General features: G+C 37.3%; 1 protein-coding gene across 2 annotated transcripts in view; it reads right to left on the bottom strand.

Annotated features, from left to right (window-relative positions):
• Window positions 1-26,957, bottom strand: part of Sec15 (exocyst complex component Sec15) — a 79,236-nt gene that overhangs the window by 45,473 nt on the left and 6,806 nt on the right. Inside the window, exons 1-5 of one of the 2 annotated variants that reach the window (XM_083143147.1) lie at window positions 12,467-12,548; window positions 8,253-8,418; window positions 7,042-7,226; window positions 1,917-2,018; window positions 569-671 (exon numbers count right to left, since the gene is read on the bottom strand). In XM_083143147.1, coding sequence (XP_082999273.1) covers window positions 569-671; window positions 1,917-2,018; window positions 7,042-7,226; window positions 8,253-8,418; window positions 12,467-12,540 — 630 coding nt within the window. In that variant the 5' untranslated portion in view covers window positions 12,541-12,548. Of the gene's footprint in view, window positions 1-568; window positions 672-1,916; window positions 2,019-7,041; window positions 7,227-8,252; window positions 8,419-12,466; window positions 12,549-26,957 lie in introns of those variants that run through there. The other variant, XM_083143146.1, reaches the window with a different exon arrangement.

Genomic DNA, 26,957 nt, shown 5'->3' with positions numbered 1-26,957 from the left:
GCCCCTCCCCCCCACATGAGAGTACGATGAACAGTTACTGATGAATTATAAAAATTCAAGTCAATGAAAATTTCTCTCTTACAAAATTGAAAAAAAATCATTTCATATAGCTTTGAGCATGAAATTATTTTTCTTAAAAAAATAAAATACAACAGACTCTTTTTGTTCCAAAGCCACATAATTCCACTCCTGAGATTGCAATTCTCAAATTCCATTGCTCCATAATTTCCCCCTATTACATTCATTTACATTAAAAATTATGTGCAGAAAATTACATTTTGTACCACATATTTCCTTTTCCTCTTTAATTCCTCCTGGAGAAGTAAAAACAAAAAGAATAAATTACAGTTGTTTTTACTTTCAAAAATGTTAAAAATGAAAATAGTAGTTGAAATCAAACAGTATGAATGTTTGACATCATCATTAGCAATAAAAAGGAATGAAAAAGAAAGTACCTACTTCTAAACGAATCTACTTACATCACAAAAACTTTCTGAATCAATAACAAGTTTTGTAAAGTCATTCAATGCACCATAAAACCATTTTCAGATAAACTATAAGTTCTTACATGTCTCATTGCAACTTCTCCAATCTTTGGTGATACTTTGCGAATATTTTCCAGAAAGTCCTTTAAATCTGACATGGAGGCCTCTTTGATGTTCTCCCTCAGCCTGAAATGAAAGAACTACTGTTAGTAGGATAGAAAATATGTATGCATTTATTAAGAAGGGGTATGCTAACTAAGTCAGACCAAAAAAATCAAGCACTTACAAGAAAAGTTATGGTATTTATACACTTCCGTACTTCATTAACCTACTGTTATCCGGTGGCTATCATTTTTCTTACATTAGGAAAATAAACTGTATTCAAAAATGTATTTCACAAAAACACAGCAGATGGCTGTCATTGTATTGATATGAATGAAACAGTATGATACATTGTGGACTAAAATACAGAATATTAATAGAAATGCTGGATTGATGAAAGTACAGATTTCAAATGAACAAGATAATAAGATTGTTGCACAATGGTGACAATATCAGGAACGCAGCATGATGCAATTATCCTCATGTTGAGGTTGTCCTTGTTAACACCCATTGTGCAACCATTACATCCGGCCAGGTATTGTTGCTACAGGCTTCATGCAAGTATTGATGGCATTCTCATGTATTTTTGTCACTGGCCACCTGGATTTTGATCCACAATCGCAGTTCTACCATTGTAAACATGCTTAAGGGCAGTGCACAAAATGGTGTTCATTTCAACCTCATACATGCACTCACTGCACCAACCACTTTTGGTACTCTACACATCGACATGGGCCTCACCTGACAATGCTCAATGCCTGATAGCACATGCATGGTGTTATCACCTCTTCCTAACAGTGTGGCCACTTTTAAATTAACAGCCCATGTACATATATGGCCAACTCTCTACCACATCGCTGCAGATTTTAAAATTTGGCTGGCAACAGTGCAAAATTTATGATGTGTTTATTATTCTGATTTTGTAATACAAGTGATACAGTGATGCACAAACATTAAAAAAAAACATACCATACTTAGTATTAAAAAAATAAAACTGTAATGGACATTCTCTGTAAGTTAATTTCGAAATATTAAAAAATTTTAGAACTGAATTTAAAAATTCAGGCACGGTGGAAATTTTCAGGCACTATTATGACTGGGCACCTGTATTTTTCTATCCCAGGGTATATGAATTACACAATTATTTTCATAAAAATAATACTAAAATAGAAGAATTTGGCACTAAACTGCAAGCTATATATAAGCTACATATAATTTGACTGATAAATTAATATGTCGATACTGATCAAGTATTCATAAATATGACCATACCTACTTAATACCATGCATCACATAGCCTTCAAATTAGAAAAAAATGAGTATACTTACTTTGGTATATTTTCCCTCATCTGATGTGAGAAACGATAGTTAGCTACTCTCGGTAAATATAAATGCTCCAGCTGTTCTAATGTTTTTAAAGCTGGATAGTACCTGAGCGAAAAAAAAAAAAAGCTTATCAGTACAAGAAAAGCAGAATCTTGATATCCACATTAAAAATACTACTTTCTGAAAACATTAACATCATTGTTCTATTTATAGCCAACAACTGGGACTCCAGGGGACCCTTGAGAGCGTTTCAACCCTACAACAGTACCGTGAATATGAATAAGGTGGTGGATATGTTTTCACCGCATCCCATCCATTTCACTTATCTTACTTGCATAACGCAGCAAATGTACAAGTTTCACAATATTTTTTTGCAACTTCAATAAACATTAGAAGAAACTTTGTTTATTTTTTCTAAGCACACTGTTGTGAAAATATAAATTACACTTGTTCACTCATTACTATACGGCGAACGGTTTTAGAAGCAATATCAGGCAGAGCCACACGGAACATGTCCGCGGCAACCAGACAATTGTGGGAGTGCAATGTTGTACAGTTAGGAAACTGCAGCATACAAGTTAAACCCAGCGTTCTGCATTTTTCTTGCGTGCAATAAGTTTTCATAAAACTCACCACTTTAAGGTTCATCATAAGATGGGGCAAGACATTTGAAACCCGACTGTCCATGTCCCATAAATTTCAGTCGCTTACAGCCGGAGTTTTAGTTTGTTGAAGGAACACCTCTCAACACATACACACAATGACCCTTTCATTTTCCTTCCATCTTTTTCTTCCCTTTACCACCGTGCTGACACAGAGAAGTTGTCCTGACCTGGGAAAACAAGGGGTGTTAAATTCGTCCAACATTGCGAGTCTGAGCCAGTTTGAGTTCTTATATGCTGCAGTGATATATTATAATACTGTGTACAAATATTCACTATATTATTTCACTGTACTCATATATACTGTGTATGCATTATTAAAAAAATAGTTGAATATTGGACACAGCGAATTCTATGTTTTACCCTTCCGCTAGCAATTAGTTTGGCAATAGCATTGGCTGAACTCATGTTCCTTCTAAAAGCGTACACCGCATAGAATACTGAAGTCCCATATGAAATCCACAGGACGAAGTGGGGAGGATTTGAGGACTACAAATGCACATGGGCTATCCAGAAAGTAACTTATGTTTTGTTGTAGTGGGGCGAGGGCCGGGGCTAACACAGCCATTTTGGTGTCAGAGCGTCCCCTCACTCAGTACGCATCCAGCTCTGGTAGCATGCGGTTCATGTTGCTTCTGCTGTGTTCACTGTGAATGTCTAAAATGTGTGCTGCACTTGAAAATCCCCCGAGTTGTGAGCGGTCAGTGAATAGATTTTTGTTGGCGAAAAACCACAAGCCAACTGAAATTCATCGGAAACTTTGAGAGGTGTACGGAAACGACATAATGAGTGATATTGTGAAACATTAAAAAAGTTAAGAAGAGTGATTCAAAACAAGCGTTGGGGAAAGTTGAGTTCCAAGGTTTTGTTTTTTCATGGCAATGCCCACCCGCACACGGCCAATCGCACTCGAGAGCTCTTGGATGGTTTCGGATGGGAGGTGTTTGATCATCCACCATACAGTCCGGATCTTGCACCGAACGACTATCACTTGTTTCCACACCTGAAGACCTGGCTTGCAACGCAGTGCTTCAACAACGACGTGGAACTGCAGGCAGGCGTGAATGAGTGGTTGAAGTGCCAGGTCGCAAAATTCTATGATGATGGAATTAATAAGCAGGTGCGCCGTTATGATAAGTGTCTCAATTTGTAATGAAACTATGTTGAAAAATAGTGGAAGAGTTTGACTTTGAAATGTATATAATAAAAAATGTTTCCCTTCACTTGGGTTTTATTTATTCCAAAATGTAATTGGACAGCCCACGTATTTTTATATTATACATCAAATTAAGTGTGAATGATCTAAAAAAACTGTAGACTGATATATTCATGGATATAGATAGTAAACTGAAGAAAAAATACATCAAGAAGAGCTTAACTTAGTGAAAATATTGTGTACATAGATGTTCATTAGGTATTTTATTTGGTATAATACCGTGCGTTCATTTCGATCTTCAGCCGAGAGATCGGGAAAAGTGTGGCGGGCGATGCTGATGCCGACATTTGCAGCCTGTAATGCCCGCTTATTTTTATGGACATATGCAGACATTTATATAAATATTGCAAAACGAGCACTAACCTGTGTTACAACATGCAAAAGTTCTTCTATAATTCATCCAAGTTCTGCCCTTATGTACACTAATAAATACGCTTTAGAAACGATGTTAAGAGCCACAGATAATAAAACATTTTAACCTTTTGAGTCCCAAGGCCATTTTCACTGGTAAGACTCTCGGTCCAGAGCCAATTTTGAGCAAAATGCAGAGTTTCAATTAAATGAGTGTAGATCAGAGACTAATTGCCCTAGAGAGATGAGTGATATACCGTTGTACGCGGAATGAACCAGATTCAGACGAAATTTATGCAAATTAGGCGTACATGTGGCGGGGGGAGGGGGCTAACTCTCAAAATTCCAAAATTTCGGAAAAATTTTTTTGGTTCCCTCACCCTCCCCTCAAAAAAGGTGTACATGACAGTGTCGACATGCACATGGAAATGATCGCTGCATGTAAGGAACACAAAAATATTTGCATTATTATCATATGACCAATGTAACTTGAGTTGTACCCCCAAAAGGAATGGTGGGCACGCCACTGATTCAAGCTTCAAAATGCAGCGGTACCTTGAAATGACTTTAGCTCAGAGACTATTTGCCCTGGAGATAGGAACGATATACCATTGTACGCAGAATGAATCACAGATTCAGGCGATATATAATTTATGCACATTCGGCGTATATATGGAGGGGGAAAGGGGGGAATCCCCTGAAAATACTTTTTTTTAAAAAAAATGTGGTTTCTCCCCCCCCCCTGAAAAAAAGGATATGAAAAGTTCATAATGCACATAGAAATTATCCCTGGCATGTAAGAAACAGAAAAATATTTTCATTTTTGTCATATGACCAATATTACGCGAGTTGTACCCCTGCAACGAAAGGCTTGTACGCCACTGCCTCAAGCTTCGGAATTGAGCGAACTGCAGAGTTACATTGAAATGACTATAGCTCAGAAACTATATGCCCTAGAGATATGAAAGATATACCATTGTACGCAGAATGAATCACAGATTCAGACGATATATAATTTGTGCACATTTGGCGTACATATGGAGGGGGAAAGGGGGGAAAACCCCTCAAAAATACTTTTCTTAAGAAAATGGTGTTCCCCCCCCCCCCCGAAAAAATGTCAAAATGCAAAATTTATGCAAATTTGTCGTATATATGGAGGGGGAAGGGAAAAAACCCCCAAAATTTATTTTAAAAAATTGTCACTTCACCCAAAAAATGTCTTCGCACTTGAGCACAAAACGACACCTACGCACAACTTTCATGGACGAAAAGCTAGAACGCAGTGAAAAATGAGCGCCGATTCTTGCAGATGCTTGAAATTCTATTTTCAGACAATGCAGGGTAACCCCTGTTGCAACTTGTGGACACTTGTGCTAAAAAAACAAAGGTTTCCTTCAGCGTGCTTCGAAATTCCATTCTCACAACACAGATTCAACAAGCAGTCTTCCCCTCCCCCTGCTTGCACCCTCATGGAAAACTTTCATTTTGACATCGGATACTGATAAACAAGTTTCCTTCGAATGCAGTTAACAGGCGGGAGTGAAAAGCATTGCTTTAGAACAACAAAGCCCATCTTCCTTTGTCGGCAGAAATTTGACCTTGAAAAGAGACACAAAAGAGAAGTCCCTTTTCCCGCCTTTTCACCTCCATTTTCATGAAGAAAAAAAAAGGTGCAAGAAATATTTCTGTTAAATACATGTGTTAGGAACAATATATATATAAAAAAAAAATCGAAATTCTAGCCTATAACGTAAAAACTACGACCTTGACACAGCATCTCGATCGAGATGCTTGGGACCGTGAGGGTTACATTTGGGTATCTCGATCGAGACGCTTGGGAAAGTAAAGGTTAATCATAGTTTTGACCAGTAACGTCCTGCTTAAGTTTATATCCTTGAAAGAGTTTTGTGTCGATGGGGATCGTTTGGAGGTTTCGAATGTGCAACACTCTATCAAGATTACGCTGCAGACGAAACAGTTAAAAGTGAATGGTGTTCGTGAGCTTCCTTGCAATCCGAAATCTCCGAGCTCGAGTTTTTTTGTTCCTTCGCGACTATATGAAGACAGAGCTGTGAATATAGAGGCGAGCAGATGTAAAGAAAGAGCATGTTAATTTCGTACTGTGCGCAAGAGTGTTATTCTTAGTTACTTGCCGTTACTTGTTTGTGTTATTGCAGTGTGTATGTGTGTTGTGTCAGTGAGGCGATTGGAATGACAGCCGCAAGGTTCACGTTAGAACAAAGAATTTTTATGTATGACACTTACGTAAAAACAGACTCGTGTCGAGACGTGTGTAGGCAATTTGTACAGAAATTCCCAGGTGTTTCACCTCCAAATAGAGATACGGTTAGACATCTTGTCCTTAAATTACGAGAAACTGGATCGTTAAATTTTAAAACACCTAAGCAAAAACGACGGATTCTAACCGAAGCAAAAATCGATGAAATTGGTGCAGCGTTAGAACGTTCTCCAAACAAACCTCTATGCCGTTTTTTCACAGGAGATGGGCGTGTCAAAATCATCAGCACATACAGCCACTAAGCTACTAAAATTAAAACCGTACTCTTATAACACAGGTTAGTGCTCGTTTTGCAATATTTATATAAATGTCTGCATATGTCCATAAAAATAAGTGGGCATTACAGGCCGCAAATGTCGGCATCTCCGCCAGCACCGCCCGCCACGCTTCTGCCGATCTCTCGGCTGAAGATCGAAATGAACGCACAGTATATTATGATCAATGTAATTGTGAGATTTATCCTGTGCTGAACTAATAAGTAATAATAATAATAATAATGATTTTCACATTCACAACAAATGTATATTTCTATTTTGGACACACACATTTACCATCAGCTGCTTACATTAATTATTCCGAAACGTATTGCAAAATTCCTACCTTTTGTCTTTCATTTGCTTCTGTAACTTTGCATAAGTTTGCAAAACAGGAAGGCACAATGACAGGTTTTCAATAGCTGCAGCAATATTGCACTGCACTTTCCTAGCCTTCAATAACTCTTCACCTTTGGTTACAAGACTGGTTGTAGATTTCTGAAGGTCTTCGTCCATCTGCACCACTTCGGCCTGCGAAACAATGCAAATAATAATAGACTCAAAATTTATTTTAAATGTTAAATTATTTTAATATAAAATATCTTAAATGACGAGCTGACTAAACTGTGTTTGTGCACAAAAAGGAGTCACCCTCTGTGGCAGAGTGGTTAGCACACTTCACTACGATGGCCGAGGGCCTGGGTTCGAATCCCGACCTGGGCATGGCTGTTCTTTTTAGGGATGCTCCTTCATCAATTTCATCATATCATAATCTTCATCTTCATCTTCATGATTAGCCAAAAGTGGCAGAAAAGTGAAGTAAAATACATAAAATCAACAATCAAGAGTAACAAAATGCGGTACCTTAGATCACTACATTTAAATGTAACTAGATGCAAAAGTAATGAATAGATATTTGGCTATTGTAGTTAAACACAAATATATATATATATTTAAAGCATACTGTACAGATTTTTCTGTGTTGCTAACTGGATCCTGTATATTTTCATTTCTGTTACTAATATTACCAAATTAATACTTTTATGAAGCTATCGTTTAACAGAATAAAAAAGGTAAATGATTTTATGAAAACAGTGCCGGCAATTAGGTTCCAAAACCAGGGGGGGGGACCTTATCACCAGCACTGGATAAAATATCAAAAAATGTATAGCCTATCATCAAATTGTATTAATGTATTATCACAAGTATATTAATCTAAAAATATTACACACACAACAAATTTCACAGAGGATAAAGTTGCATATCACAAATTACATTATTGTCAAGAGTTCAGGTTGTAGGCTGCTGCAGTAATGATATAGTGCCTTAGTTCTTGAAGTCTGGACCATTTAAACAGATTTTTCCACATTTTTCCTCCGCAGAGTTATGGTAAGCCAATCTGAAGTAGTAGATATGCCAGCATTCTATTTGTTGGTACCTTGCCATAAAATACACAGAATACCATTATCTTATAATTTGACAGAATACCATGCTCAATCTATCCTTCCATAGTCTCTGATTTACAATCTCATTTTAAATGATAATGTCTAAACTTACGTTGAGCTTCTTGGCTTGAGTTCGGACTTGGAGCAGTTCCCGGATTGAATCGATGAAGCCTTGGTAATAGAAGTTGCACATCCGTTCAATATCTTTGTCATGGCTCTTGATGCGTGCATCAAGGCGTTCCATAAACTTCTGATGTTCGTCTCCATCATATATGGCTCTGTAAATGACAATGAAAAGTAATGAATAACTGTCATCTAGATGCTACACTACTAGTATGTATAGTGGAACCACAAGCAAAAAAACCTGCGCAGACCCGTGAAGCCTGTGCACCGTACTCCCGCGAGGAGGGAGGGGGAGAGTGGACCGCTTCCTTATGGTCCGAGCTGAATGGAAGAAGCTGCACGGGGACATTTCGTCCAAGGTTTTTTTCCTTGTGGTCGATCTATAATAATGAGTCACGCCAAAGACAAGAGCATTGTAGTACTTTTTTTATTTTTTTTAAAAACAAATGTGTATTATTGGAACCCCGGTGGTGTAGTCAGTAGGGCATCTGACTGTACGCGGGAGACTCATGTTTGATTCCCTTAGTGGGTGATCTATTGTCGGATTCTTTCCGGCCTTGTCCCTGCATAAAGTGGCTCGGGGGCTCACCCAGGCTCAACTAAATGGGTACCTGGAGGGTAAACGTGGCTGGAGCTGGGTGCTGATCACATGACCTTCAACATGGCACCCACATCACCCTGTATATATGCCTCATGGCATGGGCAAAATGCATGGGGAACTTACCTTATCATATGTGTACAGAAGGTTGTTCGCTTTATATCCGACCATTTTTGATGGGTACTCACCTTAAGAGCTATACCATGCCGCCACCACCGATCATGTTCTATTGGACCCCCAGCATTGTGGACTATCGCCCGGCATCGCAGTTTCCATTGCAGCAAGCTCCGGCGCCGGACAGGCATGGGAATTCTGTCCCACTCCTCCCTGCAAGCTTTCCATAGACCACCAGGGTGCGTGGGCAGCGATGTTGAAGACGTTTCAACAGTCCAAATGTGCAAAAATCCATTGGACTGGCATCTGGGCTTTTCACAGGAATGTCTTCAAACGGAATGAGACGAATTACTAATTCCTCTGCCATTTCCTGATAAAAACGTAGTGATGTTCTGGTGGTATGACTCGAAGCCTTGTCTATATGGATCATCACCTGGTTCGCGTCCATTCCATACAATCGTGGGATGTCTCTCCGATAGATAGGTGTCAGAATGGAGAATTGGAAGTATCTGGCATTCACCATCACGTTTTTGTCCACCTTGCGTATCATCAACTTACCCTCATATCCGAATCCCGTCACAACCATAAAGCCACGAGGGAAACTTTCCCAGCACTGACGAACAAAGTTGCTGCGCCCCTTGCTGTCAATATCACGGTATGTGACACTTTGCTTGCAGCCCTTCTCCTGGTGGTTTTCGTGGGTGAATGTTTCGCAAGGAGAGCCTGTTGTGTGTAACGGGCCACAATAGCTTTCGCAGTAGTCACCCCGAGTGTTTCACAATGCGTACGTATGAAAACTTAGCATGGAAAAGGGCCATTACGTAACCCTCCCAATACCAGTTGATTTTCGGCGCCATTTGAAAACATTCACTACCAACACTCACGCACCTACAAGGTCAGACACAACACTGCTCCAGTCAGCAGACCCATAGTTCCAGCATGATACGCCAGGTGGCAGCACCGAATCGAAAATGGTCGGATATAAAGCGAACAACCTCTGTATTATTGAATACAATTTCCTTCATTTCACACATTTTTCTAACCCATTGGCATGGTCATTTTCTCTTATTTTCAATGTCCACAGGTGATCTTTGTATAAAGGTAAAGCTGGCAACATGTTATGAAGACAAAAGGGCCTCACACATTCACAATCTGAGATACTTGTGGAGGGGAGACTGGGTGAACCCCAGAGTTACACTACTTTTTAGAAGAAGTGTAAAGAATTTAAAAACTCCATATTTTTAAGGTTAAACCTTAGTAATTCAGATTATCATTATCTAGCATCGCTCTTCTGCTACTTTTGGTTAATCATGATGATGAGAATGAATAATGATATCATGAAAATGATGAAGGGAACCACACAAAGAACACCTATGGCCAGACTGGGATACAGACCCTAGACTCATGGGCCTTACTAAATAAAATTTTAAGAAACAATTTAATATATTATTTTTTTTAAATACTTGTACATACTTAACTAGCTGCTATTTTCAACAAAAAAGTGGGGGGGGGGGGGAAGGCAATAGCATGCAGACGGGATGCACCCGTCACAGAGGCTATTGAGTTCTCAACCAATAATATTGGTTGAGTGCGGCTGACAACTCCTCCCCCCTCCCCGTACACCGAATCCCGAGCAGTCGGGGAATTCCAAATGATTGTGTTTAAAAGCGGACAATTCTCATTACAAGTGTCTGAAACTTCTTGGAAATTGACAGTTTTTATTCAAAAAATGAGAAAAAACAACTACTTGAAGGCGAAATAGTGCGTATAATTGCAGATTTGCACAGTGTCGGAAATTTCGAACATTTCCCGTCTCGAAAATTGAGAATTATTTCTGGTCCGAACGTAAAATTAAAATTTTCAAATAAAGGCAGTAAAGAACGAGAAAAAACAAAGTGATAAATACAACTCCCTTTAAAACGGCCCCGAATATCATTTTAAAAAGGTTAGGGGCGTAACTCCAATTGTCAAATTTATAGAAGAGAGAAAATAATGCATTCTTAAGAATATGTCCGACTTAAAAAAAGTGTCCGTAAATTGGAGATACGCGATTCCAACCTTACTAAAGGATTAGACGTGAGGGAGATATGTCGATATGATTACAAATTACGAAATATTTTGGGTAACCCCCCTCCCCCCAATAGAACCCAGCTATGTAATATCAGCGGTACAATTCCCGCCCACCCTGAAAAAGAATCCTTGTACGCTAGTGGTGTAATGGTAACTTTAGTGGTATCATAACGACCAGTAGGGGCGATTGGGTGTCAAAACTGGGGGAGGGGGGACAAGGACAGGTACTTTCTCTTGGTAGGCAAGGCGAAGCGAGACAGTTTCCCACCAGGCATGCCTTTATTTCAATATCGTCGGAAAGGGCACTGCTACTGAAAAAAACAAAACATAGAACAAGAGAGTATGAATTTCTCCCCTTTCTGCAAGTGGAAGCGGTTTTTAAAATTGATTTATTAGACACGATCTGGAAATATATATATATATATATATATATATATATATATATATATATATATATATATATGTCGAATAATTATTTAAAGACTCCCATGTCTTCGACCTGTCCTGTTCCCGTTCATGTGTTTTTCTACACCATCGGAAATTTTATGTTCCCAAGAGAACATGCACAATACTCCCATATTCTGTTCGCCACGCTTTTGCGTCCTTACCTCACCCCTCTCCCTGCCGAAACCGCCCCGCGTGCCACGGTTGACAATCGAAAACGTTGACACATCTTTTTTTTTTTTTTTTTTCCCCTCGTCTCTTCTATCAGCAGCCAGCCCTCCTCTGGGTATGGTCACTGCATTGCCCAGAGGCAGGATGCAGACAGGAACGTTAAAAAACAAAAGGACTGAACCTAATATTTCGCGACTCTCGAAAAATGTTCCAGGGAGCAAGAACGTCCACCTGCGCCACCCTCTCCCTATCCTGTTTTAGGGGCGGGGTTGGAGTGGAAAGACGCTTGGCAGCTCCAAACTAGCTCTCCTTTGTCGATGTGCAATACACCCCTAGATTTACGGCTGTGATTTACTCTCGGATTGGGGAAAGGAAGGACGTTATAGCCATAATCCTCTCGGTTATAGCTTGACGAAGCCTTTAAGCAGGTGGGGGAGTAGTAGTTTCGTGACCTCGCGTCTGGCTGGACATGGAAACTGTTCCTCGTGCCTTATTAAGAGGTCTTTCGAAGGCAAAAGTGGGGGTACCGTCCGCTCCCCCGCCCTTTTAATCGCCGCCACTGATACTGACCATAAAATGGTAATTTGTGGAAAGTTCTAGGGACTGTGTGGATAATCACTGGAAAGACGTAGCTATTCTCCTGGAGAAGAAATGGTGCGAGAAATACGGTCAGCTACGCAACCAGACGCCGCGTAACGGAATTTCGAGCCGTGCTCAAACCGTAAACAAAGCGGCTCGACGAAACAACTCGAGTGCCATTAACCGAATCAAGCCCAAAACAATCTTCCGTCACGGTCTTTACTTACAGCACGTCCAATCCGAAAGGAAACTTGGAAAAGCCCGTTTCGAACTCTTCAATCTCGTTGTTGACCACATCCATTGCCTTCTCTCGTACGTACTAGTATCGCAAACGACAGCGTTCCGGAAGTCGACACTTCCCTTCCAAACCACGCGACTCCCCCCCCCCCCCCGTAACTTTATAATCAAGCACGTGATTCGAACGCCCATCTGGCCATTGCATGCAACGGGAGGCTGTCACATTTGATAAAAGTGAAACAATCGCCTTCGAAAACGCCCATCCCGCTGTTCCTGTATCCCTACAGAAAAGCAAAGGTAAAGAGGACAACGAATAAATATTTACTGTTAATTTTGTTTTTAAGTTCACTTGATGCACAAAAGGCTAATCGGGACTAGGCTTACAGTTTAAAGTGCAATCCGAACAACGATGTGTCTCCACTGGTTATCGAACTCAGGACTCCTTGATTACAAGACGTTAATACTATACCAGGGGAAACCCTACTTAATAAAGGCTTGTACTTTCTACTGAAGATCGTCGTCGCCTTGTAATCAAGGGGTCCCGGGTTCGATACCCGGTGGAGGCACTTAGTGTTCGGATCCCCCTTTAGGTAAATGTCTGTTATATCGGAGACACATTTATTCATTTTTACAGAAGAAACTACTTACGGAAATGAGTTTCTGTAATATTTTGAAAGTTTGTGGAGGTATTTTCTCACCGTAGAATGCTGCACAACAAGAAATAAGCACTTTTGATATAATAAACTTGCATTTTGTGCAAAGCGACAACATTATGCAGTTGTTTCCATTATGTACCTGCAGATGGCGCGAGAGTCGAAAGTCATGCGTTCTCGCCAGTGTTTCCAAACGAGCCTTTTTTTTTTTTTACCAGAACTCTATTTTTTTTAGCTATGCTTACCTAACCTAACCTTGCCGGAAATGGTTCGTGGGGCTATCGTGAATGGTTTTTGGGGCTATCCGTCAATGGTTTGTGATGACATAACACGAAAGTAGGTATTTTTCGATTAAGAAGGTTGAAACACTGCATACCCACTCTAAATCGACAAAACACAAGCACGACGTGCAATAATCCACAGCTGTTCGCGCCATATTGTATGTTCCGCAACGGAAGAAAGGACCCAAAAGAATTACTCGTAATGTGAAAAATCGAAGTTATTTTCGTGTAAAAAGCATAATGGCACCTTCAACTATGTTCCGCAATACACAATTGGTAAGTACCAACCATTTAAAACTGAAAATATCCGATAGAAATGTGTCTCCGATATAACAATTACCATTTCTACTGAACCTGAATGGAAGAAATTTCAAATGATAACTGTTTCCAATCGCAAAGGATCTTGTTTATTGAAGAGGGGGGACTGATAAAGAACCTTCGTTTTGCGAGCGGCTCAAAATAAAATTTTCATCCGTGCGAGGTGGATTTTTGCCCCCCCCCCTTTCCCATTATCGATTGCTCGCTACATAATGCAAAAAGTGGCAAAATTACATGTTCGGCAGTTTTTGGTGTCCATAAATGGGGGTCCTTGAAGTTACTGAGCATTGGTGGTAAGTCCCATCGCTACCAACTTCCAGATATGGAAGTACTAGCCTTAAGTTTTGAAATGTGCCCCTTATTTATGTATAATTCAAACTACAGGGTGTCTCAAAAGTCTTCACACACGGGAACAATATTCTTTCTCCGAGAGGAAGACTCAAAATTGCCATTAACTCATGACGAGCGCATCTACCTGAATAAAATTTAATGGCGGGAACGTACAGACTTGCGCCTGGATCTCGAAGGTCGCCACATCGAGCACATTTCAATTCTTAAGTGACATTCCCTATCCATGGGGACTTTTGGAACACCCGGTATGTCAGAATCGGATCAGATCTCACACCACAAAATACGCATCCAGTCATCATTCACTCATCGTCGCGATCAGAGAACAACAAGGTTAAAAAAAATAAAGGTAAAGGTAAAAGGTAAAGTGTTCCCCTGTGCATAGCACCACGCCATGAAGGCGTATAGGGGGTGTGGGGGTAACGCCCCACACTTTCTTGATCCGGTCGTGAGTGGGGGTGATGTGATCAGCATCACGCCCCTGACCGCCTTTACCCCCCAGGGTTTCCCCCAGGTACCCATGTTATTCGACGCTGGGTAGGCGCCGGGGCCGCTTCCATCTGATGCCTAAAGGAACATTCATTTCTGAATTTATCTTATCAGACTGAAATGTTGTTAGAATGGAATTCGGGTTGTGTTTCCCAGCGTTTCGCGAGCGGCGATAGCAATGACATCATCATCATAGCTTCATGCTTTACCAAGTGTAATCACTGAAACTGATTTTAAGGTGCAGCACTTTTCCAAAAATTATAGCTGTTTTCATAACGATCGTTTCAGATATGCATTTTAGGACATGAAATCAAGTAAAATTAACACACTTTCTTGCACCTTTTCGTGAGATTAGCACATTTATTCCCTCCTTGATGCTTCAGCACTTTTTAATAAAAGAAAAATAAACTATGTTCACTCTTCTTGAGCAGCTACATAAAATCCTATAGTCTCATTTTGTAGAGCAGAACGAGAGCTTTAAAATGGTATAATATAATCATTGCAGCCCCAATAGTTCCCAAGAGAATGTGGTTGAATGTGTGCTGGGTGGGTTCCTACGAGGGTCACTATTTATATTTTGAGCCTAACAATGAAAAAACAGGAATTTGGCATTGAAAACTGCTTTATTGTTTTTCGAAGTATTCTCCTTTATGGTAATACACTTTAGCATTCGTACGAACCATTTGTCAAAGCAGTTTTTCCAATCTTCTTGAGACACCTCCAGAATATGGTTTTTGAACGCATCAACGGCGTCTTCCGCCGACGAAAATCGTTGTCCACGCAATTTATTCTTGACATTCGGGAACAAGAAGAAGTCATTGGGTGCCAAATCAGGACTGTATGGCGGATGACCCATCAATTCGATTTTTTGACTGTTCATAAAGTCGGTTGTTAGACGAGATGTGTGACAGCTGGCATTATCTCGATGAAGAATGATCCGACGGCGTTTGTTTGTTTTCCGTATTTGACCGAAGACCTCTGGCAAACAAATTGTTGTGTACCATTCAGAGTTGACCGTTCTACGTTCCTCTAAATGCACAGTTGCCACATGACCAGTTTTCCCGAAAAAACAGGCGACCATTTGTTTCGATGTGCTTCGAGCGCGAACAACTTTTGTTGGATTGGGTTCATCTTGAAACACCCATACAGTCGACTGCTGTTTACGTTCCGGCTCGTATGCATATATCCATGATTCGTCACCTGTTACAATCTTATATACGTCTTTTGAAGCACCACGATTGTATTTATTGAGCATTTGTTTGCACCAATTGACGCGAGCGTCTTTTTGAGTTTTTGTCAAATTGTGTGGGATCCAACGAGAACATACCTTTCTCACAGCTAAATGATCATGTAATATTTTATATATGCTGGTGGAACTAATGCCTATGGTTGCCTCAATCTCACAGTATGTCACGTGACGATCTTGCAGTATTAGGTTTTGCACAGCATCAATGTTTTCTTGAACAACAACTGATTTTGGACGACCTTCGCGAATCTCGTCGGTGAGCGAATGGCGGCCACGATTAAATTCGTTATACCAGCGTTTCACAGTGGCAAAGGATGGGGCTTCATCGCCAAATGTGGAAGTTGATCGATGCACTCTTGTCTTGATAATCCACGTTGAAAATCGTAAACAATCATCGCACGAAAATGTTCACGAGTTAATTCCATTTTATTGTTGTCGCGCAATCTCCAAGGCAACATAAATAACACAAATGAAGCTATTGACAAAACATTTAAAGTACGTGATGGTCAATAATGCCAGACGATTCCGTGCAAACGTCAAATCGCGCCTAACTTCAATCAGTGTTGCCAAGGCTCAAAATATAAATAGTGACTCTCGTACTTACATTCATGGTCCTAGTATTCCTGATATTTAATTTCGAAAATCGATGGTGAGGTAGTCTCCAAACAAATTTCTTCTTTCTAATGAACAACAATAATTAATTTCTCTTGACAGTATTTTCTCAGCATGTGGGGCGGATTACAGCAATACTTCTATCGAAATATACATTTACGTACTTTCAATTTTGTTGCATTACGAAGGTCGGAATTTTTCCGGCCTGGTTCACACATAAAATGGTTCTGGGGCTCACCCAGCCTCAAATCAATGGGGATATCCTCTATATGTGCCTATATGCACAGGTAACTTTACCTCTTACCTTGCATATTAACCAATTGATGAAATATTTCCCCCCTGAAAATCACATAAAACTTTGTGCCAATAGCTGATTGTACCTTGAATGTTGAAAGAAGGAGACCTCCCTCATCAATAATCCAGGAACAATTTGCTTTGAGGTTACAGACAAGCTAATAGTGACTAGCCCTATAGTTTAAATTGAGATCTGAATTATTGTGTGTCTCGAACCCATGAAGGGGGGGAGGGGTGGCGGCATGCATAAAATATGCAGTAAATCAACTTCAAAATATCTACGATGTTGGCGATCTTTGTTCTATAACTGTCTTGTACAAGGGGATCTGAGATAAACCGGCGATCTGATCTATGCTTGATTCTTCCTTGTCCAACGCAGCTGGATCATGGTACTGATCACACTACCTTATACAACAAATTAATAATTCGAAGTGATATTATTAAATTGCGATGCATAGGTGGAGCGACCTCGTCTCCAGAGACATCTGACAGTAACAACAAAGCTCCCAATTAAGGTAAGTGAGGATCACCCATTCTGGTGGGTGTAACCACGAATTTGTGTAAGGAATGGTTAGGCCATTGTTATCAAATTAAGAGTACAAATTATATAATCTATATCAATTATAAACAAAGTAATTATCCTTCGTATTTGTTGCACTTTATCTAAGAGAGAACATGTCAGGTCCCTTCACGTGAATTTACTTTTGAAAAGTGGGATGTGTGTAGTGATAAAAATAGTGGTTATGGAAATATAAATTTTGAGTAGGGAATTTCACCTTCATCCTGTTCTCCTCTTTCTGGTTTCATATTGTAGCCTTGGGGAGATATGCAATATTCCAATGTTTTGATGGAAGTTGCTGAAATTGTCCCCTTTACTGGAAATTTGGAGCTGTTAAAGCAATGTACCCTTCGAAAATTAAGTTGATTTTTTTTTATCGACAGATTTCGATGTTTGACCGAACATAAAAAATGGTTCCAGCACGCGAAAAAACAAAAATAACAGACCTTTGATTCAAAAGTATGGCATGAGTAAATAAAAACCTGCCATCTCCGAGTACTTTCACTGCTTTTTATTAGTAAAAACAGTTTGTATAGACACCAAATAGAAAAAGAACATGTTGGAAATTACTATCAGCTCCAAACCTAACAACGTAAAATTATAGCTGCTATTGTGGAAAATAGTGTTTGGTGCTATATTCACTTCTGGCTGTTCTGCTTCACAGTAAGGTCACAGACATGCTTTCACAATAACACATCTCTGCGAGCAAAAAACAATGGAAAACATTCATAAACAACAATCTTCATAAGCCATGCAAAATTTATGCACTTTCTTGAGGGGGTACAGAGGGTACCAGAAATTTTTCAGCTACCACTCTGACAGGTATTTTGGCCATAAATAAAATGTCTCACAGGGCAAGAATTTTAACAGAGAGAAAATTAAATTCCAAATTTCATACAATAAATGTAAGAAAAAAAAATTTCACAGCCACACATTGCTTACAAATCTGCCAATTCAATAAAAAAGTTCACATGCACTTACATTACACATTCACAAAAAAAATGACATGTGGAATTCTCATACTAGGAGACAAAACAGCTCCTTTGTTTGGCCTCTTAGCAGCTCATGTAGAGGGAGAACGAAGCTTGACTGAGAATGCAGGAAGTCACAATTCGTTACCACAACTCCTGGCATTGTGGTGTGCCTTGCTAACCACACTGCCACATAGGTTGGCATGACTTTGCACATACAAATAATTTTAAGTTGTTGAGTTGATAATTTCACTTTATGCACAGGAAGGCTAATTAGGACTGGCCCTACAGTTTAAACTGGGATTCAAATGGGCATGCACTGTGTATCAAACCCAGGACCTCTTAATTACAAGGCAATGATGTTACCATTATGCCAACATGGAAGCCAGCATATATTGACATAAATTAAATACAAAAAATTTGAATACAGGTGCTCTGTAAGGGTATGTATGTACATTTGGCCATTTATAATCTGTCCCTATGCTTTTATCGAGAATATCTATATGAGCTACGCCCTATCGAGTACGCACTAAAGGGTCGTTATTGACAACATCTACAGATTATAAATATAATGAGTTTCTAAACTCCATAGTCAGTAGTTATAATGATTTCCAACGAGCCTAATGATCAATTGTATTTTAATCAATCATCAGGCCTATTTAATGACGTATCATGTATAGTTTAATGTATATATCATTCATATTTTATTGTACCTTTATTGTATTTAGTATTTCTTTTGAACAGTCACATCTTTATCATTCAATCTTGTATTATAAATTTTTGAGTTTTTTTGTATTTACATGTATACGTACTGCTGTACTAAGGCCAGCCAGCTGGTTTTCAGCAGGATAATACTTGCATAAATAAATATATTACAAAGCATAATCTAACAATTTTTCCACTTATGTTCAGCATATTTTCACGTTTTCAAGCCACAACAAATTTTCATTTTACACTTAGCTATTTCCAAAGTGGGTTCAATTTGCTGCACTTGTGTCAGATAAAGTATGCTATCATTTCCATTTAAAATTTGCAAAATAGCAGTTATTTTACATTGCAAATAAATCAATAGGACTACATACTTCCAAATTCCATAGTTCTCTTTTATTCTTACATAAATAGTTCACTGCATAAAGTAAGCTATATTTGAAATCACAATTCATTAATTAGAAATTTATATTGCTGTTAGAATATACTTATGAAAATTTCACGTAATAATTTTTACTTGTTCATTCAATGAACAGAACATCTCCATTTACATGATTTGGTATGACTGAAGATGACCGGACCCCTCTCCGATTTTCTTCATATTTGGCATACTTACTAATTGAGGCCTGCTAATGACGAATCTGAAGTTAAAATTTGTCGGAAACGTCTAGAAATTGCAAAATAATAGCGAACCATTGATGCTAGCCCCACGAACCATTGACGTGTGGTTAGGTTAGGCAAACATAGTTAAAATTTGGTGTCGTGGTAGTATCAGGAATATATATATATATATATATTTGCTTGTGAAACAAAAAAAATCATGAAAATCTACGGTATCCATTCGGAAAACTAACGCCTCATTTTCACTTATTTTCCAATTTCTAGATGTTTCAGACAACTTTTAACTTCAGATTCGTGATTAGGAGGCCCGAGTTAGTCAGTATGCCAAATATGAAGAAAATCGGAGAGGGGTCCGGTCATCTTCAGTCCTTCCCATGATTTATTAATATGAATAAAATAGCACATCAGAAATGATATGCTGTTTTACAAGATATGAATTATACTCACAATGATCTAATATGTAATTAACTTGCACAAATGAAAATGGCTGCATCTGCAAGTGTTGCATAAATATTGCAACCCTGAATTCATGTCAAAGCATGAGTATCAATTCCACTCAGGATACATCTCAAATATTTTCTTCATATCAATATAGTACTAACAAAAAATACTAAAATGATTAGACTCCTAAAAGTGTGCTGTGTACGTGATTTTAAATTCAACACTGGATTTTTGGTGAAAAAAGAAGGTCCCGGCTCTATTGTACAGTGCATTCATTTTGGCTCTGGGCCAAGATAGCATGTGACTACAGATGATGCGGCATGGTGCAGATGCTGACATTTTCGACCCATGACGTCCCGCTTATTTTTATGCACATATCTTTAGCAAGCAGACAATTATGACAATAAAAATAATATATTGTCATAACAACATTTGAAAAAGGTTAGGCTAAGTTCAAAGTTCCACATTTGTGCAATATTTATAACAATTTAGTCATAACAATTATTTTTGACTGGCAATATGAAAAACAAATATCTTCAATCATATGTGTTCTTTCAGACAAGAAAGATATGATACATTCAAATTTATAATTAAATTTATTGAAATTGTGTACATTTGCATTGGCTTCAAGGTTTATATACAAAGGTCAACTCTTTAAAAATTGTTCAGTGTACATTGTGATGTCATACTTGGTATTTTGTATCAACATTCAAAAAATGGTAATTGTGATCAATAGATAAGTATATTGTCATATACATAGTAAAATAGCTGAAACAGAGCAAATATGTACATTTACAACACAAACATTCAAGCTGTTAAGCACTTAGGGACAAAAATATAAAACAAAAACAATTGAAGATTGCACATACTAAAAAATCTGGCTTGAACTAGTAGCTCTGATACTAGTTGTCTGTGACTTGGTAGAGCTCAAGATGGAACAAAGATAAGTACAAATTTAGCATTATGGAATGGGGATATATTTGTACAATAATTGTTGCTTTTAAAGCATTAAACTTGGCAATGTGATAATAACTTGGATGCTTAAGTTATATAGAAGCCTTTTATGACTTGAATGAACTTTGATCATGATATAATCTGATAAAGATTCGAAAGTTGTGGAATGACACTGATATGTATAATAGATGCCATGTTGAATTGGAAGCAGTGAATAAGTATCTGTTTTCATCTTCCTTAAGGGGCTGGCTTGTGAATGTTAGAGTTCCTCAAATGAGTGCTTGGAGGAAGGTCGCATAGAGTGACACTTATATGTTCTGCGTTTGGAGGTGATTTGAGAAGATGATGAATTTCGAAAACTGAAGCTCAGAATTGTAGATACAAAGACTTGCTTTATCCTGGAAGGAGATAACAAAGATATATATATATATATATATATATTCTTATGTATAGCATTGATATCTTATAAATATTCTTGTAAACAAAGGCATAATTTGATGCTATTGTAATTTTGGTTGTTTCTAGTTTTTTCTTTCATTTTTATCAATATAATAATTATAAAGTTATCAGTATATGTAAATTTAAATTTCCTTTCCAATATAGCACCATAGCTACTACCTATTGTGCTGATACTGAGTTAGAATTATACTGACAAAAATGGTTAAACTTAGATTATGAGGACTCAAATGGTACAATTATTGGATAGGAAAGTATAAGTTATTGAGTTGTGAATATTCTTGTTTCTGATATTAGTTTCAATACCTAACATTATGGAGAAGGAGATCACATTGGCTGACATTGTGATGATGCTCAAATCGCAGCAGGCAGAAATGAAAGAAGGTATCTCTGCAGTGCAAGGTAAAATGAAAGAAGGTATCTCTGCAGTGCAAGGTGAAATGAAAGAAAGTATCTCTGCAGTGCAAAGTGAAATGAAAGAAGGTATCTGTGCTGTGCAGAGTCAGATGAAAGAAAGCATTGAAGCCAGTAAAGCTCAAAGTAAGAAACTTAGAGAAATTAAGGTAGATATTTCACAGTTCCGTAAGGAATGCTTAGATAGAACAGAAAAGTTAGAAAAGAAAGTTCAATTACTGGATCAAAGGATGAATGATGAGCTAGTTTATCTTGCTGCGGATATGGATAAAAAATTAGACGATACAGTTAGTAATTTATCCAAACAGTTTACTTCTCAACTGGATCAATGTCTTGAGGTTTGTGCTCAGTGTAGTGTATCACTTGGTACATTAAGTAATGATCTAATTAAGTTACGAAGTGAAACCAAGTATGCTAATTCAACTGAACCACAGGTTGATGTCAAATCTATTGGCATACAACATGATGAGGTTGATAAAGAAGTTATGTCTAGCAGTGCAAGGCATATTATTATCACTCGCGTTCCAGAGAATGATGCAATTAGGAGTGATGTTGATAGTGATAAGTCGGTGGATATTAGTACAAGGCACAAGTATTATAGAGATGATGAATTGCATAAGTTGCATGATGTAAATAATAAAGGCAATATCAACTCTTCTTTGGAATTAGGTGTTAAGAATGCACTTCTACAAATAGAAACCAATATCATGAGTGTAGTTAATAATGCATTAACACCATTATCAACTCATGATATAATAGCAGTTAAAAATACAGCTAAAGCACAGAGTGACTTTACACCTCGAATGAGTTCTCACACTGTAAATCAGAGACAACATACAGTTGGGAATAAAGATGAAGTTTGTCATGGTTCACCAAAAAGTAGTCTTGTTAGACATAATATAGGAGTGAATACTGAATCTGAGATGTATAATAGTACAGATTCAGATCATGATAGAGTAAGTATGCTTAGTGGTCCATACCGAAATACAAGATTAGCATCTAAGCGTCGAAAATTGAGGAAGAACAAATCAGTTGCTAATAATAATGTTGATGACAAAATTTCATACGCACAACATGATGCGGGTCATATGACTAATGTTAGTCATTCAGTAGATGTTCCATTGACTAATTGTAATAAGAGTCAAATTAAAGTTCTCATTAAACCACAGGACTTGAGGCATTTCCCTCATTTTGATGGGATATCTTTAGAGTTTGCACCATCGGAATTCTTAGAAAAAGTAGAGGAAAACCTAGATATTTATGACATCAAAGAAAGTCAATTCTTGAAGTACATACCAAAACTTCTAACTGATTGTGCTAGAACTTGGTACTTAGAAGTAAAGAATCAGTTTACCACTTATTCTGAATTTAAAGAGGCTTTTTTGGCACATTATCAGAATGACCGCTGGAAATCAGTAAAGTTGACTCAAACTTTGAATTCTCCTTTTACAAAAGAGAGTAATGTAAGCCTGTTACAATATGCGAATAAGAACTACAAAATTTTGAAGTCTACTCAGCCTCATGCTGAAGAACCTCATTTGATAGCACAATTAGCCTCATTATTACCACACAGGATTAGTGAACACATGGTGATCAATAACGTACGTACATTGCAGCAAACGTTGCAAGTAATTGAAAATTTTCAATCTTTAAGAAATAATCCTGCACGGTTCAATGACACGAACAGGAATAATTATAATCCAAAGAATAAGGCTAGAGTAGCATATGTTTCATGTGCTAATGATCAAAATAGAAATAAGGATAGGTATTCTAGTAAATCCTATAGAAATTCTAGGACTTTTAATAAAAATAATAACAAACAATCATCTTCTGATGTTTGTAATCAAATTCAACAGCAGCATGATAAACAATCATGTGATACAAGGGTGCAAAACACAGTACGCAGAGAGAGCAATAACAATGGTGATGGTTATGATAAAATAGAGTATTACCGATCAGATAGTGACGGTGGCCGTAGCAAAACTAGTGACGGTAGCCGTAGCAAAACTTATAGAAACTCTGTTTATACTCGGAGTTCAGCTTCTAATTGGAGACTCCAAAGCCAATAACACAAATCAAATTTAGGTATCAAATTAAATATTTAAGTAGGCATATACAATATACTTCTTTATTTATTTTGTAATATAAAATTAGTGATCTTGTGCAGAAGTTTCTTGCCCAAGTTAGACAAGTTGATGTTTCTTTAGCTTCTATATCTTACCTAGATGTAGTAACTGCTTGACACATCAACTTAAAAGGGTGGTTGGTTGGGAGTATCTTCTAGACTGTTGGTCTAGGGAGGTATATTTGGCCACAGTACTACTGTTCATTTTGATGGACAAAAATACAACATAATATTTTGAAGTACAAGTTTGTGATTTATTTTATGCACAATTTAGTTGCATGATCACTATATTTAAGTTTATTAGACTTAAATATAACTCCGCATGTTTGTGGGAAACTTGGCATTATTATGCACAACAAAAGCAAATTTTAAAACACTTTAATAGTTCATCTATGTAACAAACTTGAATAGCTGGTGAAAGATGTTACCCAAGATGTTAGTTAAGCAGTGGTAGTGTACCAAGAATGGAAGTGCATTTAAAATGCTTATATACGAGAATTATTTTATTTGCTATTAGGGAATTGTTAAGTCAATAATTCCTGAAGATGAATTGTTTCCTTGTATATTTTATGAAGTTGACATGTAGCAGAGACAACCACTAGATGATCCAAGCTCGTCACTCATAATTCCATGCCACAGTTGCATGAAAGCATTGTGAAGTGTTCACGTAAAGGCAATAGTGAGTCCTATTGTGACACTTAATCTAGAAATATTTATTACATGAATATGTATATATACTTCTTTTTATGATGCACATTTATCTCTGGTGCTTTATCAAGTTTGGATTCTTCCAACAGTAATCGTGTATTGCTGATAGGTTAGGTATTTATGATTACAAATACACTTATCAAGCTAAGCCACACGATGCTGCTATATATATGTATATGATGATTGACGGTTGACTATTTCCACATCATAGGGGTATAAATTTATGAAGTAAAGATACATATTAAGACCAGTTACACTAGTTTTTTCAGGGAATGTAATGTTCCATTTATGTTATAATATAAATGTACTTAATTAAATAAGTGATTACTCTGAGCCACGTGTCTTATATTTATAATGATCGTAAGTATCAAGTATCTTTTGAGATAACCATTCTTACCATGTTTTGGATTAAAGATATGTTAGATGTATTTTTGATGACTTCTGAAATCACACATGACTACGTTACAAAGATTTTAGTCAATTAAGCCTCAGAGATATGTTATTTTATCAATGCACTTGCTAGGATTGATAAAATATTTATACAGACTAGGATGAAATTTTGTTGGTATGAGGTATATTTTAGTTGTTTTATTCTAAATGAATAACAACATTAATTTGTGATTTATTTTGACAGCTTATTAAAGGACTTTGACATGATCATATAATATATTTGCACTTGAAGATATTATAATAATGAGCTTTCACAAGGTATTGTCAGTGTGATGTCATTCTCTATAAGTGTGATCTATATTAAGAGTAGACACAGATTGATTAATTATTTGACAATTTCAGATAGTATTTTCTCAATTGCAAACTCAAAGCTATTCTGATAATCGAAAATTGATTCATGGTTGTAAATTCTTTTTAATACACCCATGTATATATTTGACAGTGTTATACATCTGAGATTATATATCCAATATTTATGTTCATACTTCATAAATGTATAATGTAATATTTTCTTCATCATTACAAAACATGATAATGATATCTTAACTGATAACATATTGTTTATTTTGTTGGTTTGAAGAACAAAAAAATACTGCTTCATTTTACAACCATACCCATGAGGGTTGGTTGTTAAGTTCTTCTCTTAGACTGTTGCTTAAGGGAGGTACTGTGAGTCACAGTACTTTATGCATAATTTTTCGTTTGTCAGATGTCAATGTCAATTTTTTTTCACTTTTCGTGCTTCTTTCCTTGAGTCTGAAACATTAGTTCAGGTATGAAGTATTCATCTGTAGAGTTTGCCTTAAGTTGATCTTCGTAATCTGACATTGGTCCTCATTCGTATATCTTGATCCTTAGTTGTGATTAGCGGTGGAAAAATTCAATATAACAAATATTCTTTGTTATGTGTATTTTGGGTGCAAAAAATGTATAATATAATGTGATAGCATGTGCATAATAGATTTTAATATTAAGATTTAGCTGTGGCTTAAAAACATTTTCTAGAGCTCTAAGATTCCAAGAGTTGAATTGTAGGCTCAAATAGAAATAAACTTGACCAGAAGCAAAGACGTGTTGATCCAAGCTTAAGTCAAGTAGTAGGTTCCTTTAAAATGCTAGAATGCATTATGGCTCCAAAATGTGTTCACAAAGGGCAGAATAGGAAATTCGTGCCGTGACACTGTGAGTTCAGGAACAACAGTTATTTGAGATTTATAATTTTTGTGCGCACATCATAATTTATACATTTCTTGCATGAATTGATTTGTGATGTAAGAAATCTTAGTTTCGACACTCTGTAAATCTGAGGATGTTTGCTTTTGATGCAGGGACTTAGATTCTTGTCTTGTTAGCTGATGTTACTAGACAAATGGATGAATACACAATGGGAAACTTAGTTGGATCATAGGTAACTTACTCTACATATAGAAAATTATAATTAATATATTTTTGGCTAAATAAAGATTAATATAGAAATAATGCTCTCAGATTAAGAATGAAGTTCTTAATGGTGCTTTATTGGTTCATAATAAATAAAAATGTTATGTAGCCACATTGTTTTATGTAAAAATGGTTCATATGGAACTTCATTAGATAATTGTTGGTTTGTAAATATAGAGGAATTATATTAATTATTATATGTTAAAAGTCTCAGTAGTGCTCAGGTCTGTTGTTGTGGATCCGTCCCTTGTTGAGCGCCAGTATGACAATAAAAATAATATATTGTCATAACAACATTTGAAAAAGGTTAGGCTAAGTTCAAAGTTCCACATTTGTGCAATATTTATAACAATTTAGTCATAACAATTATTTTTGACTGGCAATATGAAAAAC

This window comes from Lepisma saccharinum, chromosome 21, assembly GCF_977018435.1.
Source record: "Lepisma saccharinum chromosome 21, izLepSacc3.1, whole genome shotgun sequence".
In the NCBI taxonomy this organism is placed as follows: Eukaryota; Metazoa; Arthropoda; class Insecta; order Zygentoma; family Lepismatidae; genus Lepisma; species Lepisma saccharinum.
Note: the sequence above shows the minus strand (reverse complement) of the source record. Positions and strands in the feature narration are given on the sequence as shown.